At 43.7% G+C, this 21288-nt stretch overlaps 1 protein-coding gene and 1 long non-coding RNA gene across 7 annotated transcripts in view; one reads left to right on the forward strand and one right to left on the reverse strand.

The window, feature by feature from the left end:
* LOC139577572 (uncharacterized) overlaps positions 1-19131 on the forward strand; it is a 56148-nt gene extending 37017 nt beyond the window's left edge. Inside the window, exons 2-3 of one of the 2 annotated variants that reach the window (XR_011675337.1) lie at positions 16223-16366; positions 18419-19131. This is a non-coding gene — a long non-coding RNA (uncharacterized lncRNA). Of the gene's footprint in view, positions 1-15638; positions 16367-18418 lie in introns of those variants that run through there. The other variant, XR_011675336.1, reaches the window with a different exon arrangement.
* Positions 1-21288, reverse strand: part of LOC139577570 (serine/threonine-protein kinase Nek7) — a 182186-nt gene that overhangs the window by 42760 nt on the left and 118138 nt on the right. For all 5 annotated transcript variants that reach the window (XM_071404677.1, XM_071404678.1, XM_071404675.1 and 2 more), the window contains 4 exons: positions 20115-20223; positions 19929-20036; positions 13453-13547; positions 3108-3221 (listed from right to left, as the gene is read on the reverse strand). In XM_071404677.1, the coding sequence (XP_071260778.1) occupies positions 3108-3221; positions 13453-13547; positions 19929-20036; positions 20115-20223 (426 nt within the window). The remainder of the gene's footprint in view (positions 1-3107; positions 3222-13452; positions 13548-19928; positions 20037-20114; positions 20224-21288) is intronic.

A 21288-nucleotide genomic window follows, 5' to 3' on the forward strand; every position in this document is an offset into this window, starting at 1 on the left:
CTCACGAGGACTGTGTGCCCCCGATCTCCGTGGCCAACGTAAGACATTAAAGCGTGTTAACCTTCGCAAAGCTCCCAAGCAGCATCCTCAGAGCATGTGCAGACCTGCTGGCTAGTGTGTTTACAGACATATTCAATCTCTCCTCATCCCAGTCTGTTGTCCCCATTTGCTTCAAAATGCCCACCTGTACCCAAGAAAGAGAAGGTAACTGAACTAAACAAGGCCACAGTAAACATGTCGTCCCCCACAAATGATGACTAGTCTACCAGTCCCGCTGAAAAACATCCCCACAGCATGATGCTACCACCACCATGCATCACCGTAGGGATGGTGCCAGACGTTCCTCCAGACGTGATGCTTGGCATTCAAGCCAAAAAGTTCAACCTTGGTTTCATCAGACCAGACAATCTTGTTTCTCATGGTCTGAGAGTCTTTAGGTGCCTTTTGGCAAACTCCAAGTAGGCTGTCGTATGCCTTTTACTGAGGAGTGGCTTCCGTCTGGCCACTCTACCATAAAGGCCTGCTTGGTGGAGTGCTGCAGAGATGGTTGTCCTTCTGGAAGGTTCTCCCATCTCCACAGAGGAGCTCTGGAGCTCTGTCAGAGTGACCATCGGGTTCTTGGTCACCTCCCTGACCAAGGCCCTTCTCCCCCAATTGCTCAGTTTGGCCAGACGGCCAGTTCTAGGAAGAGTCGTGGTGGATCCAAACTTCTTCCACTTAAGAACAATGGAGGACACTGTGTTCTTAGGGATCTTCAAATGGTGCAGAAATGTTTTGGTACCCTTCCCCAGATCTAGGGACAATCCCTTCGACCTCATGGCTTGGTTTTTGCTCTGACATGCACTGTCAACTGTGGGACCTTATATAGACAGCTGTGTGCCTTTCCAAATCATGTCCAATCAATTGAATTTACCACAAGTGGACTCCAATCAATTTGTAGAAACATCTCAAGGATGATCAATGGAAACAGGATGCACCTGAGCTTAATTTCGAGTCTCATAGCAAAGGGTCTGAATACTTATGTAAATAAGGTATAAAAAAATATATACATTTATACAATTCCAAAAATGTATTTTGCCTATTGCTTGCCTTCAACATTTAATAAAACAATTGATCTAAATCAACTACATTTCCCGAACAAAAAAATACGCCTACCCCCTACAAATGTCAATTCATTATAATCCACATATGAATTCACAAGAGAAGTGCTGTAGCCTGCACATAGACTACACAAGGTAAAATGTAGGTACAGTACTGCATTGCATATTAAAATCACCGCTTCCAGTTGTCCCCTGGCGGTGACTCAAAATATTTCTTCAGATATTTAAATTTCCCCCATGCAACGAAAAGTGTCAAATTAAGATCCGACATCTGTATGGTTGGATCTGAAAGGTCTGAAACTAATGACCACCTTGATAAAGATAAGCAGAAATTACTGTATAAAAATTTATATTGTTGTAACAAAAAAAAATGGGGAAATGATATTAATGTATACGTGTACAATTGCTCAGAGAAGTAATATTTTTTTCTCTCAAAAAGATAGGGGTTAAATTTATTGACACCCCTGTTTGGAATACCTTTCAAAACACCACCTTGCGAGGCTAATGGCACAGACTTTTTCTAAAATGTTTTATGAGTTGGAGAACACATTTGGAGGGATCTTAGACCATTACTCCTCACAGAATACTTCCAGATTTTTGATATCCTTCATCTGTGCTTATGTACTGCCCTCTTCAATTCAAACCACAGGTTTTTAATGGGTTTCAAGTCCAGAGACTGAGACATGCCATTGCAAAATGTCCCAAAAAGCAACTGAAGGCTAAGTTCATTGTTAGAAGCTTTGTAGGAGCACCGTTATATCGCCGAGCTGTTTACAAAACCATTGTATTAAAGTTGCTCTTGAAAACGCTCGTAATCTAACACCTGCCTCAGACCACTCGTAGAACAGCTAATTTTGTCGTTAGATGTTTTTTTTTGTCCTCCAGCATCACTTTATACACAGACGATCTCCACTAAACATAGAATAACATGGTTTATGTCTTTCTGTGCCCACCGATAACCTCAGAACAAAGTTGACTAAAACACAAAGTTGCCAATGTCTTTGCAATTGATACAAACAAGCGACGTATAAAAAGATACTTCAAATAAAAACCGAGGTGACTGTATTAAAATATAAATACAGTAGGCTTTAGGTCTATTTTAATCTAATTGAAATACATTTCATGTTCACTCAACAGAGTTCTATTTTGCTACTTGTAGGCTACCGTCCGTAATATGTCCCTATATATTTCACGCTGTGTAGCCTAACATGTGCGAAATGAGGTGCCAAATCTTGATTTAGTGTATGATTCTGGGAAAACATTTCAATAAGCCGTCTCAATATTTGCAGCCTAAGGTAATATCTTTCTAGGAGCTGATCCGTCGTCAGTATGGTGCAATAATTCTAATGTTGAGGTAAGATTTGAATGGAGAAAGCTGACCAGAAGGCAGCGTTACCTTCCGACCCTATCAGTATCGACACACGTAGTAAACGTTCTCTCTGCGTGGTGTTTTGGGAAAGATGCATCGTTTAAAAAAACACTCCTAAGCCTATGTAACTCTCACTATCGGGAATCCGGGCCCTGGAAGGATTCTGTACGGAGGAATTGTCTAAGATCCCTCCCAATGTGTTCTCCAACTCATTTTAGAAAAAGACTCAGTGCCATTATCCTCACAAGGTGATGTATTGGAAGGTATTGAACACAGGGGTGTCAATAAATTTGACCCCTTGCTTTTTTGAAGAAAATTGTTAAACAAAATCTTTCTCTAAGCAATTGCATAAAATAATATAATTTACAAAATGTTGAATACAATATAGCTCAATACTTGAGTTAAACAGTCATTTCTGCTCATCTTTATCAAGGGTGTCAATAATTCCAGACCCCACAGTATGATGAGGTGATTTGGGGGTGAGAGAGATGGAGAGAAGGTCGGGTGAGAGAGATGGAGAGAAGGTAGGGGGAGAGAGATGGAGAGAAGGTCGGGTGAGAGAGGTGGAGAGAAGGTAGGGTGAGAGAGATGGAGAGAGGGTCAGGTGACAGAGGGTAAAGTGAATGTTGAAGCATTACCTCCTCAGAGTAGTGGTCGGAAGGGAGCGGAGGGTAGTCACACTGCTCTATCTTCTTACACAGAGAGTACAGGTTCATCTTATCGCCATAGAACGGGCTCTGGAGAGCTGCCATCTGAGGGAGGGAGAGAGAGATAAGTTAGTTACACACATTCTCTGCTTAGTGGAAGACAAAATAACACACTACTGAAACACTACTGCACTATCTGAATTTGGCCTTCTCAATGACCATGGGACTTAAAGGGATATATCGGGATTTTGGCAGAGGCCCTTTATCTACTTCCCCAGAGTTAGATGAACTTGTGCATACCATTTCTATCTCTCTGTTTCCAGTATGAAGACTCTAGCCACAAAGAGGAGGAAGAGTGGCGGAAAGGGGAAGGAGGGGGCGTGGGTAAAGGAGGCTATAGGGAGGGTGGAGAAAGGGGGGAGGCAGGGAAGAGCTGGGAGAGGAGAGGCAGACATGAGCAGAAGTAGCCATTGAGACTGGCGTCACTTCTCCTCCAGATGTTACGCTCTCTCTCCCCCTGTCCTCTCTCCTCCTCACACCATCTTTATAATTTACCACCGCTTCATCAAGCAACTGGGAAATTGCCTAGCAACGAGGGGAGGATAGAAAACGAGATCCATTGCTTCCACTGAAGCAGTTACTATATACCCCTCTCTCCATTCCTTGGCCCGTCCCTCCATCTCAGAGTGCCAACAGGAGGAGATAAAATAGAGATCAAGGAGCCCAATGAGTGTTGGATATAGTTAAGACAGCCTCTGTCACATCGGCCAATGAGAAATAAGGATGATTGTGCTAGAATCTCAGCAGGAAGTCTCTCCCCTGGACATTCCCCCCGCTGCACCATCACTTACCCACACTAGCACAGTGTGTGTGGCAGGGGGATATGTAGGGTTACTGCATGTATTCCAAGAGAGAGAGAGAGAGAGAGCGAGCAAGCTAACGAGAGAGAGAGGAGAAAGAGAGAGAAAAACAGAGAAAGGAGGGGGAGGCAGGCAGCAGCTGTAGCCAGTAAAGGGTTAAACAAGGACCATGGTATTTTCATGAATCTTCTTCTTTTGACAGATGAAAAATGTCAACTGTCCTGTTTGTATTTGGGAATTTTTGCACTATTCATCTGGTTCATTAATGTCTGCTACTCTTGGCCCCTGACAGCTGCCGGCCCTGCACACACACGAACACACAGGCTCATTTCAGGTTGGGCGAAATGATTGACTCGCTCTATGACCTCCTGGGCCTGTGTGTGTGTGTGTGTGTGTGTGTGTGTGTGTGTGTGTGTGTGTGTGTGTGTGTGTGTGTGTGTGTGTGTGTGTGTGTGTGTGTGTGTGTGTGTGTGGGGAGGAAGGGGGGGTCAGCTCATTGGTATTCCAGGGTCGTCTTCCGCACACGCACGCCTGCTGTCTGTCTGTCTAAGGGGCTGCTAGTGGCACGCACACATACACACACACACAAACACCTCAATTTCTCTCTCACTGGTTCTTTGCCTCCTCCTCTACCCTCTAGCTGTCCAGCGTGTGTGTGTTCGTGTGTGTCCTCTATAGTTCAGCTCGTGTGTAAGCATGAGGCCCTTGCCGTGTTAAAGAGAATGTATAAGGAGGTCTAGCTTCTCTTAATGAATATTGATCCCTCTGCATTAATCCCTCTCTATTATCTATCTAGCTCTCCCCCTCTCCCTCCTGACTCAACTGTTGTAAAGAACTACATTTCAGATGCAATCACTTTCTTTCTTTCTTTCATTTTTCTTTCCGTAGTCATAGAACATGACAAATTATGTGGGAAAACAGAACGTTTATGTCCGTTAATCTGCTGTATTAATGTACTGTATTAATTATTGCAGACCTAGCTGAGAGGGAAAGGGAGAGAATGTGAGTGTGCACGAGCACTCGTGTACACACAAATTAATTCACTAAGCTATTACATTAAACTCTGACAGTAGGGAGAGGAGTGGGGAGAGCAGGCACAAAGGTAAAGCTCAGTGGATAACTAACACTGGAATACTATATGAAGCCTTTCTAAATATATGTTAAAAGTTAAAGTGAAATTAAGTTAATGTGAAATGAAACTGTTTTTACAGCAGACCTACAGCAGACCAGGGGCTTTTAAGGACTTATAGCTGTTATCTAACATGAGAGGAAAAATGTACTTACTATGACTGATATATTAAAACATTTTATTTAACCTTTATGTAACTAGGCAAGTCAGTTAAGAACAAATTCTTATTTACAATAACGGCCTACCCCGGGCCAAACCCGGACAACGCTGGGCCAATTGTGCGCCGCCCTATGGGACTCACCAATCATGGCCGGAATCAGGGACTGAGATGCAGTGCCTTAGACCGCTGCGTCACTTGGGAGACAGATGTATAGATACAACAGGGACATGGAAGATCTCTTAACAATCTTTAGCATGTTCTCATCTTGTATGTGTCCAATTTAAAAAAGGTCAAACACCCAGTGGCATAAAGCTATATTTGAAGGGGAGGGAGGTGAGGGAAGTGAGGGGAGAGTGGTTTCAAACAGAAACATGTGGTCCAACAGAGAGAGACATCAAGACTTAAACTGGTGTGTTCATGTTGATGGTAAAACGTTAAAACCTCTTAAGGATCAGACCCTTTTTTCCCCATTTTCAACCTAAAATGACATACCCAAATCTAACTGCCTGTAGCTCAGGACCTGAAGCAAGGATATTAATATTTTTGATACCATTTGAAAGGAAACACTTTGAAGTTTGGGGAAATGTGAAATTAATGTAGGAGAACATAACACATTAGATATGGTAAAATATAATACAAAGAAAAAAAACATGCGTTTTCCCAACAAATTGTTGGTTACATCATCTTTGAAATGCAAGAGAAAGGCTATTGTATCACTTAGGAGTCTAGGTGCAATTTAGATTTTGGATTATACTGATCCAATGAACCATTGCATTACTGTTCAAAATGTTGTATCAAGTCTACCCAAATGTACCAAATTGGTCAACTGATACATTTTTAAGTACATACCTATAGAGAACATACGAAAATGATATGGTAATAAAAAAAAATTGTTTACACACTTCCAGGAATGTCATAAATTATGGATAATTAGCTTCCCTACAGAAAATACACTAACCTTCACACATCTAGATGGAGGGGGGAAGACACAGCAGGGGTTCAAACTGTAGAACCCAGTTCCTACATTTTAATATAAAATTCTATTTTATCAAACAAAACTATGCTACATTTTATCTCTGGGACCCTCAGGATGACATACCAGAGCAAGATTACTGAATGTAAGTACATTATTTACCTTCAGAGGTAAATAACCAGTTGCCATGATAAAAGTTTTTTTTTTTGTGCACTCTCCTCAAACCATAGCATGGTATTTTTGTCACTGTAATAGCTACTGTTGGACAGTGCGGTTAGATTAACAAGAATGTAAGCTTTCTGCCCATATAAAACATGGCTATGTCCAGGGAAATGTTCTTGTTACTTACAAAGTCATGCTAATCACATTAGCGCACGTTAGAGACGACCAACGGTTAGGGATGGGAGAGTTGGAGAGTAACAGGGAGGGAAGGACAGAGAGGAAACTTGTTCTTGTGTGTGAGCCGATAATGCTAACATGATGTCAAATCAAATCAAATGTTATTTGACACATGACCGAATACAACAGGTGTTGACCTTACAGTGAAATGCTTACTTACAAGCCCTTAACCAACAACGCAGTTTTAAGAAAAATACAAAAAAAATAAGAAAAAAAAACCCAAATCATTAAAGAGCAGCAGTAAAATAACAATAGCGAGGCTATATACAGGGGGTACCGGTACAGAGTCAAGGCAAGGTGCTGGGTCACCGGTTAGTCGAGGTAATTGAAGTAATATGTACATGTAGGTAGAGTTATTAAAGTGACTACGCATAGATAATAACAGAGAGTAGCAGCAGCGTAACGGAGGAGGGGGGGGCAATGCAAATAGTCTGAGTAGCCATTGGATTAGATGGTTAGGAGTCTTATGACTTGGCGTTAGAAGCTGTTTAGAAGCCTCTTGGACCTAGACTTGGCGCTCCGGTACAGCTTGCCGTGCGATAGCAGAGAGAGAGAGAGAACAGTCACCCAGTCTACGACTAGGGTGGCTGGAGCCTTTGACAATTTTAAGGGCCTTCCTCTGACCTCCTGGATGGCAGGAATGTACTGGGCCATACGCACTACCCTCTGTAGTGGCTTGCAGTCGTAGACCAAGCAGTTGCCATACCAGGCAGTGACGCAACCCATCAGGCTGCTCTTGATGATGCAGCTGTAGAACCTTTTGAGGATCTGAGGACCCATGCCAAATCTTTTCAGTCTCCCGAGGGGGAGGCCCTGTTAGTTTGTTGGTGAAGTGGACACCAAGGAACTTGAAGTTCTCAACCTGCTCCATTACAGCCCTGTCGATGAGAATGGGGGCGTGCTCAGTTCTCTTTTTCCTGTAGTCCACAATCATCATCTCCTTTATCTTGATCATGCTCAGTTAAGTTAACCTTTATTAAACTAGGCAAGTCAGTTAAGAACAAATTCACTGCCTTGCTCAGGGGTAGAATGACAGATTATTACCTTGTCAGCTCGGGGCTTCGATACAGCAACCTTTCGGTTAATGGCCCAACACTCTAACCACTAGGCTACCTGCCATCTTAATGGAGAGGTTGAGTGAGAGGTTGTTGTCCTTGCACCACATGGTCAGGACTCTGACCTCCTCCCTATAGGCTGTCTCGTCGTTGTCGGTGATCAGGTCTACAACTCTTGTGTCATCGGCAAATTTAATGATGGTCTTGGAGTCGTGCCTGGCTGTGCAGTCATGAGTGAGCTGGGAGTACAGTAGGGGACTGAGCACGCACTCCTGAGGGGCCCCTGTGTTGAGGATCAGAGTAGGCAGATGTGTTTTTATCTACCCTTACCACCTGGAGGCAGCCTGTCAGGAAGTCCAGAATCCATTTGCAGAGGAAGGTGTTTAGTCCCAGGGTCCTTAGCTTTGTGATGAGCTTTGAGGGCAGTATGGTGTTGCACGCTGAGCTATAGTCAATGAATAGCATTCTCACATAGGTGTTCCTTTTGTCCAGGTGGAAAAGGGCAGTGTGGAGTACAATAGAGATTGCATCATCTGTGGATCTGTTAGGGGGTTATGCTAATTGGAGTGGGTCGAGGGTTTCTGGGATAATGGTGTTGATGTGAGCCATGTCCAGCCTTTCAAAGCACTTGGCTACAGACATGAGTGGTACGGGTCGGTAGTTATTTAGGCAGGTTACCTTAGTGTTCTTGGGCACAGGGACTATGGTGGTCTGCTTGAAACATGTTGGTAATACAGACTCAGACAGGGAGAAGTTGAAAATGTCAGTGAAGACAGTTGGTTAGCGCATGCTTGGAGTACATGTCCAGGTAATCCGTCTGGCCCTGCGGCCTTTTGAATGTAGACCTGTTTAACTTCTCTAGGATAGGGGGCAACATTCAGAATTTTGGATGAAAAGTGTGCCCAAATTAAACTGCCTGCTACTCATGCCCAGATGCTAAGATATGCATAGTATTAGTAGACTTGGATAGAAAACACTCTGAAGTTTCTAAAACTGTTTGAATTATGTCTGTGACTATAACAGAACTAATTTGGCAGGCGAAACACCGAGGACAAACCATTCAGATGTTATTTTCTAGGTCACTCTTTTCAATGTGTTATCATTGGGAATCCAGATTTCTAAGAGACCTTCTTGCAGTTCCTATCGCTTCCACTGGTTGTCAACAGTCTTTAGAAATTGGTTGAGATTTTTCCTTTGAGAAATGAAGAAGTAACACTGTTCAGAATGAGGCTGGAGGGAAGTGTACTAGAGGCACGTTACACAGAGGCTAGCTACACTTTGTTTTCCTCCGGTATTGAACACAGATCATCCCGTCTTCAATTTTATCGATTATTTACGTTAAAAAATACCTAAAGTTGTATTACAAAAGTAGTTTGAAATGTTTAAACAAAGCTTACAGGTAACTTTTGAGATATTTTGTAGTCACGTTGTGCAAGTTGGAACCGGTGTTTTTCTGGATCAAACGCGCCAAATAAATGGACATTTTGGATATATATCGACGGAATTAATCGAACAAAAGGATAATTTGTGATGTTTATGGGACATATTGGAGTGCCAATAAAAGAAGCTTGTCAAAGGTAAGGTATGAATTATATCTTTATTTCTGCGTTTTGTGTCGCGCCTGAAAGGTTGAAATATGATGGTCTGTGTTTGTTTGCTTGGGTGCTATCCTCAGATAATAGCATCGTTTGCTTTCGCCGTAAAGCATTTTTGAAATCTGACACGTTGGCTGGATTCACAACAAGTGTAGCTTCTATTTGGTATATTGAATGTGTGATTTCATCAAAGTAAAATCTTTATAGTAATTTATTTGAATTTGGCGCTCTGCATTTTCCCTGGATGTTGGCCAGTTGGGACGCTAGCGTCCCACATATCCCAGAGAGGTTAAAGGTCTTACTCACATCGGCTGCGGAGAGCGTGATCACACAGTCGTCCGGAACAGTGGATGCTCTCATGCATATAGTTACTTGCCCGCTTAGCTCATCTGGTAGGCTCGTGTCACTGGGCAGCTCTCGGCTGTGCTTTCCTTTGTAGTCTGTAACAGTTTGGAAGCCCTCCCACACCCAACGAGCGTCGGAGCCGGTGTAGTACGATTTGATCTTAGTCCTGTATTGACACTTTGCCTGTTTGATGGTTCATCGGAGGGCATAGTGGGATTTCTTATAAACTTCCGGGTTAGAGTCCCGCTCCTTGAAAGTGACTGATGTAGTGTACTCCTCAATGCCATCGGAAGAATCCCGGAACATATTCCAGTCTGTGCTAGCAAAACAGTCCTGTAGCTTAGCATCTGCTTCATCTGACCAGTTTTTCATTGACTGAGTCACTGTTTCTTCCTGCTTTAATCTCTGTTCTGATGTCCAGAAGCTCTTTTCGGTCAGAAGAGACGGTAGCAACAACATAATGTACAAAATAAGTTATAAACAATGAGAAAAAAATATGTAAATAGAACGGTTGGTTAAGAGCCCATAAAACGGCCGCCATCCCCTCCGGCGCCATCTTACAATCGGTAGGTCTGGGCCGGGGAGTGGGTGCAGGTAGACCGCCATATTGACCTACACGTGACCAAATCAAAACTAATTTTATTTGTCACATGCTCCGAATACAACAGGTGTTGACCTTAAAGTGAAATGCTTACTTACAAGCCCTTAACCAACAACGCAGTTTTAAGAAAATACCTAAAAAAAAGAACGAGATAAAAGTAACAAATAATTAAAGAGCAGCAGTAAAATAACAATAGTGAGGCTATACTCAGGGGGTACCGGTACAGAGTCAATGTGCGGGGGCACCGGTGTCATGGTAATTAAGGTAATATGTACAATTTCTTATAAGCTTCCAGGTTAGAGCCCCTCTCCTTGAAAGCGGCAGTTCTACCCTTTAGCTCACTGCGGATGTTGCCTGTAATCAATGGCTTCTGGTTGGGGTATGTACGTACAGTCACTGTGGGGACGACGTCATCAATGAACTTATTGATGAAGCCCATGACTGATGTCAAATGAAATGTTTAATTGGTCACATACACATGGTTAGCAGATGTTTAAGCTTGTGCTTCTAGTTCCGACAGTGCAGTAATATCTAATAAGTAATCTAACAATTTACCAACAACTACCTAATACACACAAATCTAAAGGGGTGAATGAGAATATGTACATGTAAATATATGGATGAGCGATTTCCGAATGGCATAGGCAAGGTGCAATAGATGGTATAAAATACAGTATATACATATTATATGAGTAATGTAAGATATGTAAAAAAAATTCAAGTGGCATTGTTTAAAGTGACTAGTGATCCATTTATTAAAGTGGCCAGTGATTGGGTCTCAATGTAGGCAGCAGCCTCTCTGAGTTAGTGATTGCGGTTTAGCAGTCTGATGGCCTTCTGATAGAAGCTGTTTTTCAGTCTCTCGGTCCCAGCTTTGATGCACCTGTACTGACCTCGCCTTCTGGATGGTAGCGGTGTGAACAGGCGGTGGCTCAGGTGGTTGTTGTCCTTGATGATCTTTTTGGCCTTCCTGTGACATCGGGTGTTGTAGGTGTCCTGGAGGGCAGGTAGTTTGCCCCCGGTGATGCGTTGTGCCGACCGCACCACCCTCTGGAGAGCCTTGCGGTTGAGGGAGGTGCAGTTGTCGTACCAGGCTGTTTAACAGCCCGACAGGATGCTCTCGATTGTGCACCTGTAAAATTTAGTCAGGGTTTTGGGTGACAAGCCAAATTTCTTCAGCCTCCTGAGGTTGAAGAGGCGCTGTTGCGCCTTCTTCACCACACTGTCTGTGTGGGTGGACCATTTCAGTTTGTCCGTGATGTGTACGCAGAGGAACTTTCCACCTTCTCCACTGCTGTCCCGTCGATGTGGATAGGGGGGTGCTCCCTCTGCTATTACCTGAAGTCCACGATTATCTCCTTTGTTTTGTTGACGTTGAGTGAGAGGTTGTTTTCCTGACACCACACTCCAAGTGCCCTCATCTCCTCCCTATGAGCTGTCTCGTCATTGTTGGTAATCAAGCCCACTACTGTTGTGTCATCTGCAAACTTGACGATTGAGTTGGAGGCGTGCATGGCCACGCAGTCATCGGTGAACAGGGAGTACAGGAGGGGGCTGAACACGCACCCTTGTGGGACCCAGTGTTGAGGGTCGGCAAAGTGGAGATGTTGTTTCCTACCTTCACCACCTGGAGGCGGCCCGTCAGAAAGTCCAGGACACAATTGCACAGGGCGGTGTTGAGACCCAGGGCCTCCAGCTTGATGATGAGCTTGGAGGGTACTATGGTGTTGAATTCTGAGCTCTAGTCAATGAACAGCATTCTTACATAGGTATTCCTCTTATCCAGATGGGATAGGGCAGTGGGCAGTGTGCAGTCTGATGGTGATTGCATCGTCTGTGGACCTGTTGGGGCGGTATGCAAACTGAAGTGGGTCTGGGATGGCCAGTAAGGTGGAAGTGATATGATCCTTGACTAGTCTCTCAAAGCACTTCATGATGACAGAAGTGAGTGCTAGTCATTTAGTTCAGTTATCTTTGCCTTCTTGGGCGCAGCTGGTCTGCGCATGCTCAGAGGACACAGCTAGGGATGCCGTCTGGGCCAGCAGCCTTGCAAGGGTTAATACGTTTAAATGTTTTACTCACGTCGGCCACGGAGAAGGGGCACAGTCCTTGTTAGCGGGCTGCGACGTTGGCACGGTATTATCCTCAAAGCGGGCAAAGAAGGTGTTTAGTTTGTCTTGTGTACTCCTCAATGCCATCGGAAGAACCCCAGAACATATTCCAGTCTGTGATAGCAAAACAGTCCTGTAGTTTAGCATCTGCTTCATCTGACCACTTTTTTTTTTAGACCGAGTCACTGGTGCTTCCTGCTTTAATTTTTGCTTGTAAGCCGGAATTAGGAGGATAGAATTATGGTCAGATCTGCCAAATGGAGGGTGAGGGAGAGCTTTTTACGCGTCTCTGTGTTTGGAGTAAAGGGTTTTGAGTGTGGTCTTAGTGCCAGCATCGGCCTGTGGTGGCATGTAGACAGCTACGAAAAATACAGATGAAAACTCTCTTGGTAGATGGTGTGGTCTACAGCTTATAATGAGATACTCTACCTCAGGTGGCGCTCCTAGTGGCCAGTTGGTTAAGAGCCAATAAAACGGCAGCCATCCTCTCCGGCGCCATCATCAATCTCCAACCTGCTGTTGTCGTGCCCTCCCGGTCACCAAGGGAGACCACCCCGGCAACTAGGCATCGTCCCGTTACCACAATGCCGGAGGTGGGCAAGGTCAGGTGAATATAATGGGGTGACCTCATCAACATGTATGCATGTGGGCACGCACACACACGATCCTCCATCAAACAGTATAGGAGATGCAGACAGAGAGACAATGGCCAGGTATTGTCTGTCTTTCACCCATCTAGAACCCCAGGCATAACACTGAAACATGTATGTTCTCTCAAACACACGTGTATGAACCTCACAGACATTCAAGATCCTTACATCCAACACACACACCTGTAAGACCTGTCCCCCTCGCTCTCCCCCTCTCTCTCCCCCTCTCTCATGTGGTCTGTAAGGTGGAAAGGGTTCTGAGAGGGTAATTTTACTAGTCAGATTCAGTGCTCAGCACAACCACCCAGTTGATCTGCACCACATGGACATGTCACTGTGAATTCCCTGCTAGCTTCAAACACACAACAGCTCTCATATCCACCTTTGTCCCAGTAATGTGTGTGGGTATGGGTTTCTGTGTACAGTATGCCACAGTACAGTATATGTGTATACGTTACCTCGTAGAGCAGGCAGCCTAGCGACCAGATGTCAGATTTGAAGTTGTATCCGTTTTCATGTATTCTCTCTGGAGACATGTAGTACGGGGTCCCCACTGGAACAGACAGACAGATGGAGAGAGAGAGAGACATTAGCCTGTTGCCTCTCCAACCTAGCCATTCCAGCACACCACATATGTCCCAACACACACAACCTCAGAGAGAGAGTGAGAAGGACAGAAAAAGAGATTCAAGAGATCTCACAAACACACACATGCATGCGAACTGCTAGTCCACTACATCACAGCTCTGGTTCAGCTCTCATTAACATACCTCATCATGATCAGAAACAGGAGTCAAACAGACATTACACTCTGGCTCTGAAACTCAATAATCTCAATGCCATGCTGCCTGGCCCAGCTCCAGACCACACAATCATATAGTACAATCACACAGATCATGTACAGATAGGTGTAGTTACACGGCCGCACCACAGAGGGCGCTAGTGAGCCTGATTGGGGAGAAGATGGCTGATAGAGAGACCAAATACATATGTCAAATACAGGTGGTTGAGCTACAGTACCAATCAAAAGTTTGGACAACTACTCTTAGAGTTTTTCTATACTTGTACTATTTTCTACATTGTAGAATAACAGCGAAGACATCAAAACTATGAAATAACACATAGGGAATCATGTAGTAACCAAAAAAAAAAAAGGGTTAAACAAATCAAAATATATTCTATATATGAGATTCTTCAAAGGAGCCATCCTTTGCCTTAATGACAACCAGCTTCATGAGGTAGTTAACTGGAAAGCATTTCAATTAACAGGTGTGCCTTGTTAAGTTAATTTGTTGAATTTCTTTCCTTCCTAATGCTTTTGAACCACAATTCAATCCCATTCAAAATCCTATTTTCCCTAACCCGAAAACCGAACCTTAAAATCCTAAACCTAGCTCCTAGCCCTAAACATAATTCTAATTCTAGCCTTAACCCTAAACCCCCTACAAATAGCATTTTAACTTGTGGGGACTAACAAAATGTCCCCAGTTGGTCAAATGTTTGTTCATTTACTATTCTTGTGGGTACATCTGGCCCACAAGCACAGTTAAACACGTCCACAAACGCACACATTAACATGTTGAGGGGAAATATTCCAATGTATAATGTAAATTAGTTTTAATAAACCTATTACGGGGAATTCTATAAGAGTTGATGTCTTTCAGTGCAGAATTGAAAGTGAGCCCTTTTTATTCGAGTGTGGTTTTTAATTGGGCTGCGAAAATATTTCTTTATCTGTAAATGTGAGGTCACTATAATGAATTGTGACCTATAACTCTAAAAATCATCATTCACTTCCACCATCAACTACAGAAAGAGGGAGAGAGGTGGAGAGATAAAAGACAGAAAGAGAGAGAGAGAGAGAGAGCTGGCTTGCGAGAGCCCAGGTCATCAGCTTGGTGGTGTGTGTGTGTGCATGCGCACATGCGTTCCTGTGTGTGCTTGCGTGCGTGCGTTTCTACGGAGGTCTCCTGGTGCTGTTTGAACAGTGTTCCCCTAACATTCATTACCAGCTGATTAAAGATCATCACCCTCTCTTATGCTAATAGTTGTATTGAGGAGCAGAGCAACAGTGCCTCAGTCAGCATTCATTCATTCCCAATTAAAACACAATCATTTATTCATGCGGATAAACTAGAAGTCATGTTGGGATTGATTTCCATTATTAGAAAGCGTTAAGACAACTGAGTGGCATTCTCGGGGAAGAGAAGAGAATATTGTCATGGTAGCAATCTATGGATGGAACCAGGTGATGTGTGTGTGTGTGTGTGTGTGTGTGTGTGTGTGTGTGTGTGTGTGTGTGTGTGTGTGTGTGTGTGTGTGTGTGTGTGTGTGTGTGTGCTGAGTTGAAAGGGAGATAGAGCGAGCGAGCGAGAAAGCTGACAGACTCTAAGCCTGGACCTCCATCTAGCCAGCACCTCCCTGCTCTACTGGGGTGGTTTGACTTATTACACCCCACCCCACACAGACACACACACACAAACTTTACCGCCCCCATGCAGAGAGAGACATGGGGAGAGAAGGAGAGAAAGGGGAATAGAGGGAGGGAGAGAGGGAATGAGAGATGAAGAGGGCTAGGGGGAGAGAAAGGGGGGGAAAGGGAAGAGGGGGTAGGAGGGAGAAAGGGGGCAGGAAAGAAAGTCGATGTCGAAAGATAAAGGAAGAATCTCAATTGATTACTCCGGGCGTCCTCTCTACTCACCTTATCAAAACCCAATGGAGGAGAAGGTCAGAGGGGCTTCGCGTCCAATGGGTTTCGAGAAGAAGACGAGGAGACGACACGAGGAGTACGCAATTGAGATCTTCCCAAAGAGACGGAGGTAGAGGGAGGGAGGGTGAGCAAGGGAAGGAAGGAGAGAGTGAGAAAAATGTGTTGGGGGGAGGAGAGAATGGAGGAGAAGGAGCAAGAGCAGAACGGAGAGCTGGAGTAAGAGACATGGACAGACAGTGAGGCAGAAAGAAAGAGATGGGAAAAGAAAAAAAGAGGGGAAAAAAGGGAGAGGGAAAGAAAGAGGCAGCAGAAAGAGAAAGAAAGAGGCAGCAGGAGACAGGGAGAGAGCAATGGAGAGAAAGGTGAGGGCCGGAGAGGAGAAGAGAGGCTTTAGGGAATGGATGGATTCTGGGTCTCCATGCCCGTGGGGGAGATTAACCCTTTGTGGAGAAACTAGCCTCTGAACCACTCTGCTCTTCTCCCCCCCCCCATCTTCCTCAACGAGGACTTCTCTAAAGCTGTGCGCCAGAGGCGGAAAGATCTTATCCCAGCTATGGAAGCTGCCAGAGAGCGTGTGGACATTGATTACATCCGCTACGACAAGCTCATTGTCCACCCTCCCTCCCAAAAACCTGGGAAGAGAGAGAGAGCCAAGCTTCCGGGTCAGTAGCTTCAGCCCAACATCACACACATGCACTCATAAATACCTTATTGACTGACTATTAGCCAAACAATGTTTTTATGTTGTATATATTTTTTCCTCCATATTATGTCTATCTCCGATAAGCTACCCAGAAAAGGGCTAATAACAGCCCATGTAGCCTTAGAAAAGTTCATGAAATCAATAACGTGCTAAGATCGGATATACTGGCCATCTCAGAGACTCACTAACAGAATTCCTTTGATGATATATCAGTAGTATTGCTACTGCTGTAACATCTGCAGAAAAGGCAGGAATGCCTATGGGGGAGGTGTTGCTGTATACACTGAGTGTACAAAACATTATGAACACTCGCTCTTTCCATGACATAGGACTTTTAGGCAGCGAGCCAATTGAGACTTGGATTGTGTACGTGTGCCATTCAAAGAGTGAATGGGCAAGACAAAATCTTTAAGTGCCTTTGAACAGGGTATGGTAGTAGGTGCCAGCCACACCAGTTTGAGTGTGTCAAGAACACTGCTGGATTTTTCACGCTCAACAGTTTCCATTGTGAATCAAGAATGGTCCACCAACCAAAGGACACCCAGCCAAGTTGACACAACTGTAGGAACCATTTATTTAACCTTTATTTAACCAGGTAAGAACCATTGAGGTTAAAAACCTATTTTGCGAGGGTGACCTGGCAAGAAGACATAACATGGTCCAGCATCCTTGTGGAACACTTTCGACACGTTGTAGAGTCCATGCCCCCCGACGAATTGAAGCTGTTCTGAGGGCAAAAGGGGGTGCAACTCAATATTAGGAATGTGTTAATGTTTTGTACACTCAGTGTATATTCAGAGCCATATTCATGTAAAGCTTAGAGAGGACCTCATGTCAAATGTTGTCGAAATTGTTGTGGTTTCAAGTTCACCTGCCTCATCTAAAGCCTCTTCTTTTGGGGTGCTGCTATAGGCCACCAAGTGTTAGCAGTCAGTATTTGGATAATGTGTGTGCAATGCTTGATAATGTGTGCTGTTAACACAGAGGTCTATTTTCAGGGTGACCTGAACATTGACTGGTTAACAACTAGCAGTCCTCTCAAGAGGAAGCTTCTAATTGTGACTAATGCCTATAATATGACCCAGGTTGTAACTCAACGAACTAGAGTGAATACCAATTGTGTTGGATCTATGACATCCATTGTCACAGGTATTGATCCTATCTTCACTAACGCTGCAGAACTTTGCTTCAAAGAAATATGAGTTCCCATTTGCTGTAGTGGCCATAAAATTGTGGCAATAACAAGGAAAGCCAAAATGCCAAAGTTTGGGCCTAAAGTAATTTAGAATAGATCACACAAAATGTTTTGTTGAAGATGTAAAAAATGTATGTTGGTCTGATGTGTATGAGGAAGTGAATCCAGATGCAGCATTGGAAATATTTGTACAATTACTACTGACAAGCATGCACCTGTTAAAAAATTTGCTGTGAAAACTGAGACCCCTGGATTGATGACGAATTGAAAAATGGTACGGTCCAAAACAATTATGCGAAAGAGGTGGCAAACAAGTCAGGCTGCTCAGCTGATTGGTTGACATACTGAAAATTGAGAAATGTTGCGACTACACTTAACAAAAAGAAGAAGAAATGTCATAAAACACAATGGGAAAAGACTAAAGTACCTTAAATGATATCATGGGCAGAAAACCCAAATCATCTCCATCGTTCATTGAAGTTGATGGGTCATTTATAAAAACCCTTACGATATTGCCAATCATTTCAATGACTATTTCACTAGCATAGTGGAAACACTCAGAAGTGAAATGACAACATTGAACAGTGAAGCATCATATTTTTGTATAAAACATCTAATAATGAAAGAGAAGCAAACGGCAAAATGACCTTTACATTTCTTTATAAAACATTATCTCATGGCACAATAGGGACAGTGAAATCACACTAACACACACATTATTCTTTAGTTGTATTATTTGTATATCGTTGTATTTTTAATTTATCAGTGTATCATTGATTTGCTACTTGCTCTGTTATGTTTTTTTGTGGACCCTAGGAAGCTGCTTTTCGGCAAAAGCTAATGGGGATCCGAATAAACCAAACGCTCCTCTCCTCTCCCACCCTGACCAAGGGGCTGTAGAAGCAGCCTACTCACAGACCACCTGAAGAGGGCGCTGTGGCTTGTGTTTTCCAAATGAAATGGAAACTGTCAGTGTGGGTCTTAAAGTTTACAATTGTGTAATGACTTTCTCTCTTAATTAAAATGGTAATTTTCATTACATGTTTATTTGAGAAAATCCTGTCCCGGGCAAGTTTTTGAGAGTGTGAGAATATGTTAACTGAGCATTTTTGACAAGAGTGGCACAATCCCCACAACAACACACTACGCGCCAGTGGGCCACTGTTTAACAACAGTCGGAGCTGTGTATCGGCAGTGTTTAAAGTATTTAAGTAAAAAAAACTTTAATGTACTACTTAAATCGTGTTTTGTGGCATCTTTACTTTACTATTTATATTTTTGACAACTTTTACTCCACTACATTAGTAAAGAAAATGTAATTTTTCACTGACACCCAAAAGTACTCGTTACATTTTGAATGCTGAACAGGAAAATTCTCCAATTCCCCCACTTATCAAGAGAACATCCCTGCTCATCCCTACTGCCTCTGATTTGGAGGACTCAGTAAACACAAATGCTTCATTTGTAAATTATGTCTGAGTGTTGCAGTGTGCCCCTGACTATCCGTAAATTAAAAAACAAGAAAATCATGCCGTCTGGTTTGCCATATATAAGGAATTTGATAGTATTTATACTTTTACTTCTGATACTTAAGTATATATTTTTAAATTACATTTACTTTTGATACTTAAGTATATTTAAAATCAAATACTTTTAGACTTTTACTCAAGTAGCATTTTACTGGGTGACTTTCACTTTTACTTGAGTCATTTTCTGTTTAGGTATCTTTACTTTTACTCAAGTATGACAATTGGGTACTTTTTCCACCACTATGTATCCGGCAGCAGAGGCGAGGTGTGTTTCAGGCAGGTTCCGCCCAGACAACAGTTCAGAAGTCAGAGGTCAAGGCAACAGGAAGTGACAAACTGGCAAATGAAGAGGTGACAGCCCCTAAGCTGCCATAAGAAGGCCTAAACCCCCCAACTTTATAACACACAAATGGTTCTGGTTCTGGTTCTGGGCTGCACCAGCTAATGAAACACATCCCCCCGCCTTACTGTGTGGGTGTGTGTGTGTATGTTTGGTTTTACTATCCTTGTGGGGACCATAAGTCCTCACAAGGATAGTAAATCCATGAAAATTGGACTAGTTGGCTTAATTTTGCTGGTCCCACGAGGAAAAAGGCTATTTTAGGCTTAGAGGTTAGGGTTACAATTAGGTATAGGGGTTAGGCTTATGGTTAGAAGTTACGGTTTGGGTTAAGGTTAGGGGTTAGGTTTAGGAGTTAGGATTTAAGAAAAATAGGAGTTTGAATGGGAATCAATTGTTTGGTCCTCACAAGGATAGTCAAACAAAAGTGTTTGTTTGTGTGGTGTGCGTGTCTTACCTAAAGAATGGGCAGCGGTGGTTTTAGAGCTGAAGAATCGTCCTAGTCCCAGATCTCCCAGCTTCACCACTCCTGTGGCTGTTATGAACACATTAGCTGGCTTTATATCTGTAGAGAGGACAGGGTACATAGTTCAAGTTGAGGTTTAAGTGTACACATGCGTGCGTGTGTGTGTGTGTGTAGTACCTCTGTGCATGACCCGTCGGGAGTGCATGTGTTCCAGCGCACTGCACAGCTGGACAAAGTACTTCCACACTGTCCTCTCTGGAATTAACCTCCGCTGCTTCTTGAAGTGCTGCATAGATACACACAGCACAACAATGTCAGACAACATACACAAGCTTAACATACACAACTAACTAGCTAAGCCCCTCGAGTCCCCCTGTATGTATTTGACTCCATCGTTAATATGATGCAGACCTCTCTCTTTCTTGCCTGTCTCGCTACCCTCTCCCTGACCTCTCTCTTTCCCCTCGCTCTGCCTCTCTCGGTCCCTTTTTCCTTCTCCCCCCGCTCGCTCACTCTTTCTTTCTCATACCGAGCCCCTTCTCATTTTCATTATGCTGCGATGGAAAGCACATGAGTTCTCAGAACCAGAGAAGAGGCATTTGGGGTTATGTTCAAAACGCTCACATCTGGTATATAGCTCCTACATATATATGTAAACCAGTCACACACAAACTACACAAGACACAATTCCCACAACCCTAACCCCCTCACCCTCCCAGCAGCTCCTAGCGGTCGATTATGACTTCATTCTGTTTCAGAGGTCACAGAAACAGTCGCCGTGCGACAGGATTACCGGAAATCAATGGTACGAGTGATGGGACAAAGTTTATGCAAACTATCAGCTAGGGCAGCGTAATAGCCAATCGGGTGAGAAATGGACTGGCGAGCTAGCTTTGTTGCTGTGCTGGATGGGATACTGACTGGCAAAAACTAGCTAAAAATGGAGTGCAGAGAGAGTGACGGGAACGGAAAAGATAGCGAGAAACAGAGAGAGGAAATGGGAATAATAGTTGAGAAAGACAGAGTGAACAGGAATGATAGCAAGAAAGTGTGTGTGTGCACGTGCGTCTGTCAGTGTGTGTGTGTGTGTGTGTGTGTGTGTGTGTGTGTGTGTGTGTGTGTGTGTGTGTGTGTGTGTGTGTGTGTGCGCTCACGTCTGTCCCAGCGTGCGTCCATGTGTGCGCTTGCGTAGGTGCACGTGAGTGAAATAGAGAGACCTTGGCCCACATCCAAACAAAGGCAGCATGGTGGGCCATTCTTCCCCTTGCACCGCATTAGCATATCAGAGAAGTGTTTGATGTCAATGGGGAAGCAGAAGAAAGCCTTCCATGCCTTCCACCGCAAAAAACTG

The sequence above is a fragment of the Salvelinus alpinus genome, chromosome 6 (assembly GCF_045679555.1).
Source record: "Salvelinus alpinus chromosome 6, SLU_Salpinus.1, whole genome shotgun sequence".
Lineage (NCBI taxonomy): Eukaryota > Metazoa > Chordata > Actinopteri > Salmoniformes > Salmonidae > Salvelinus > Salvelinus alpinus.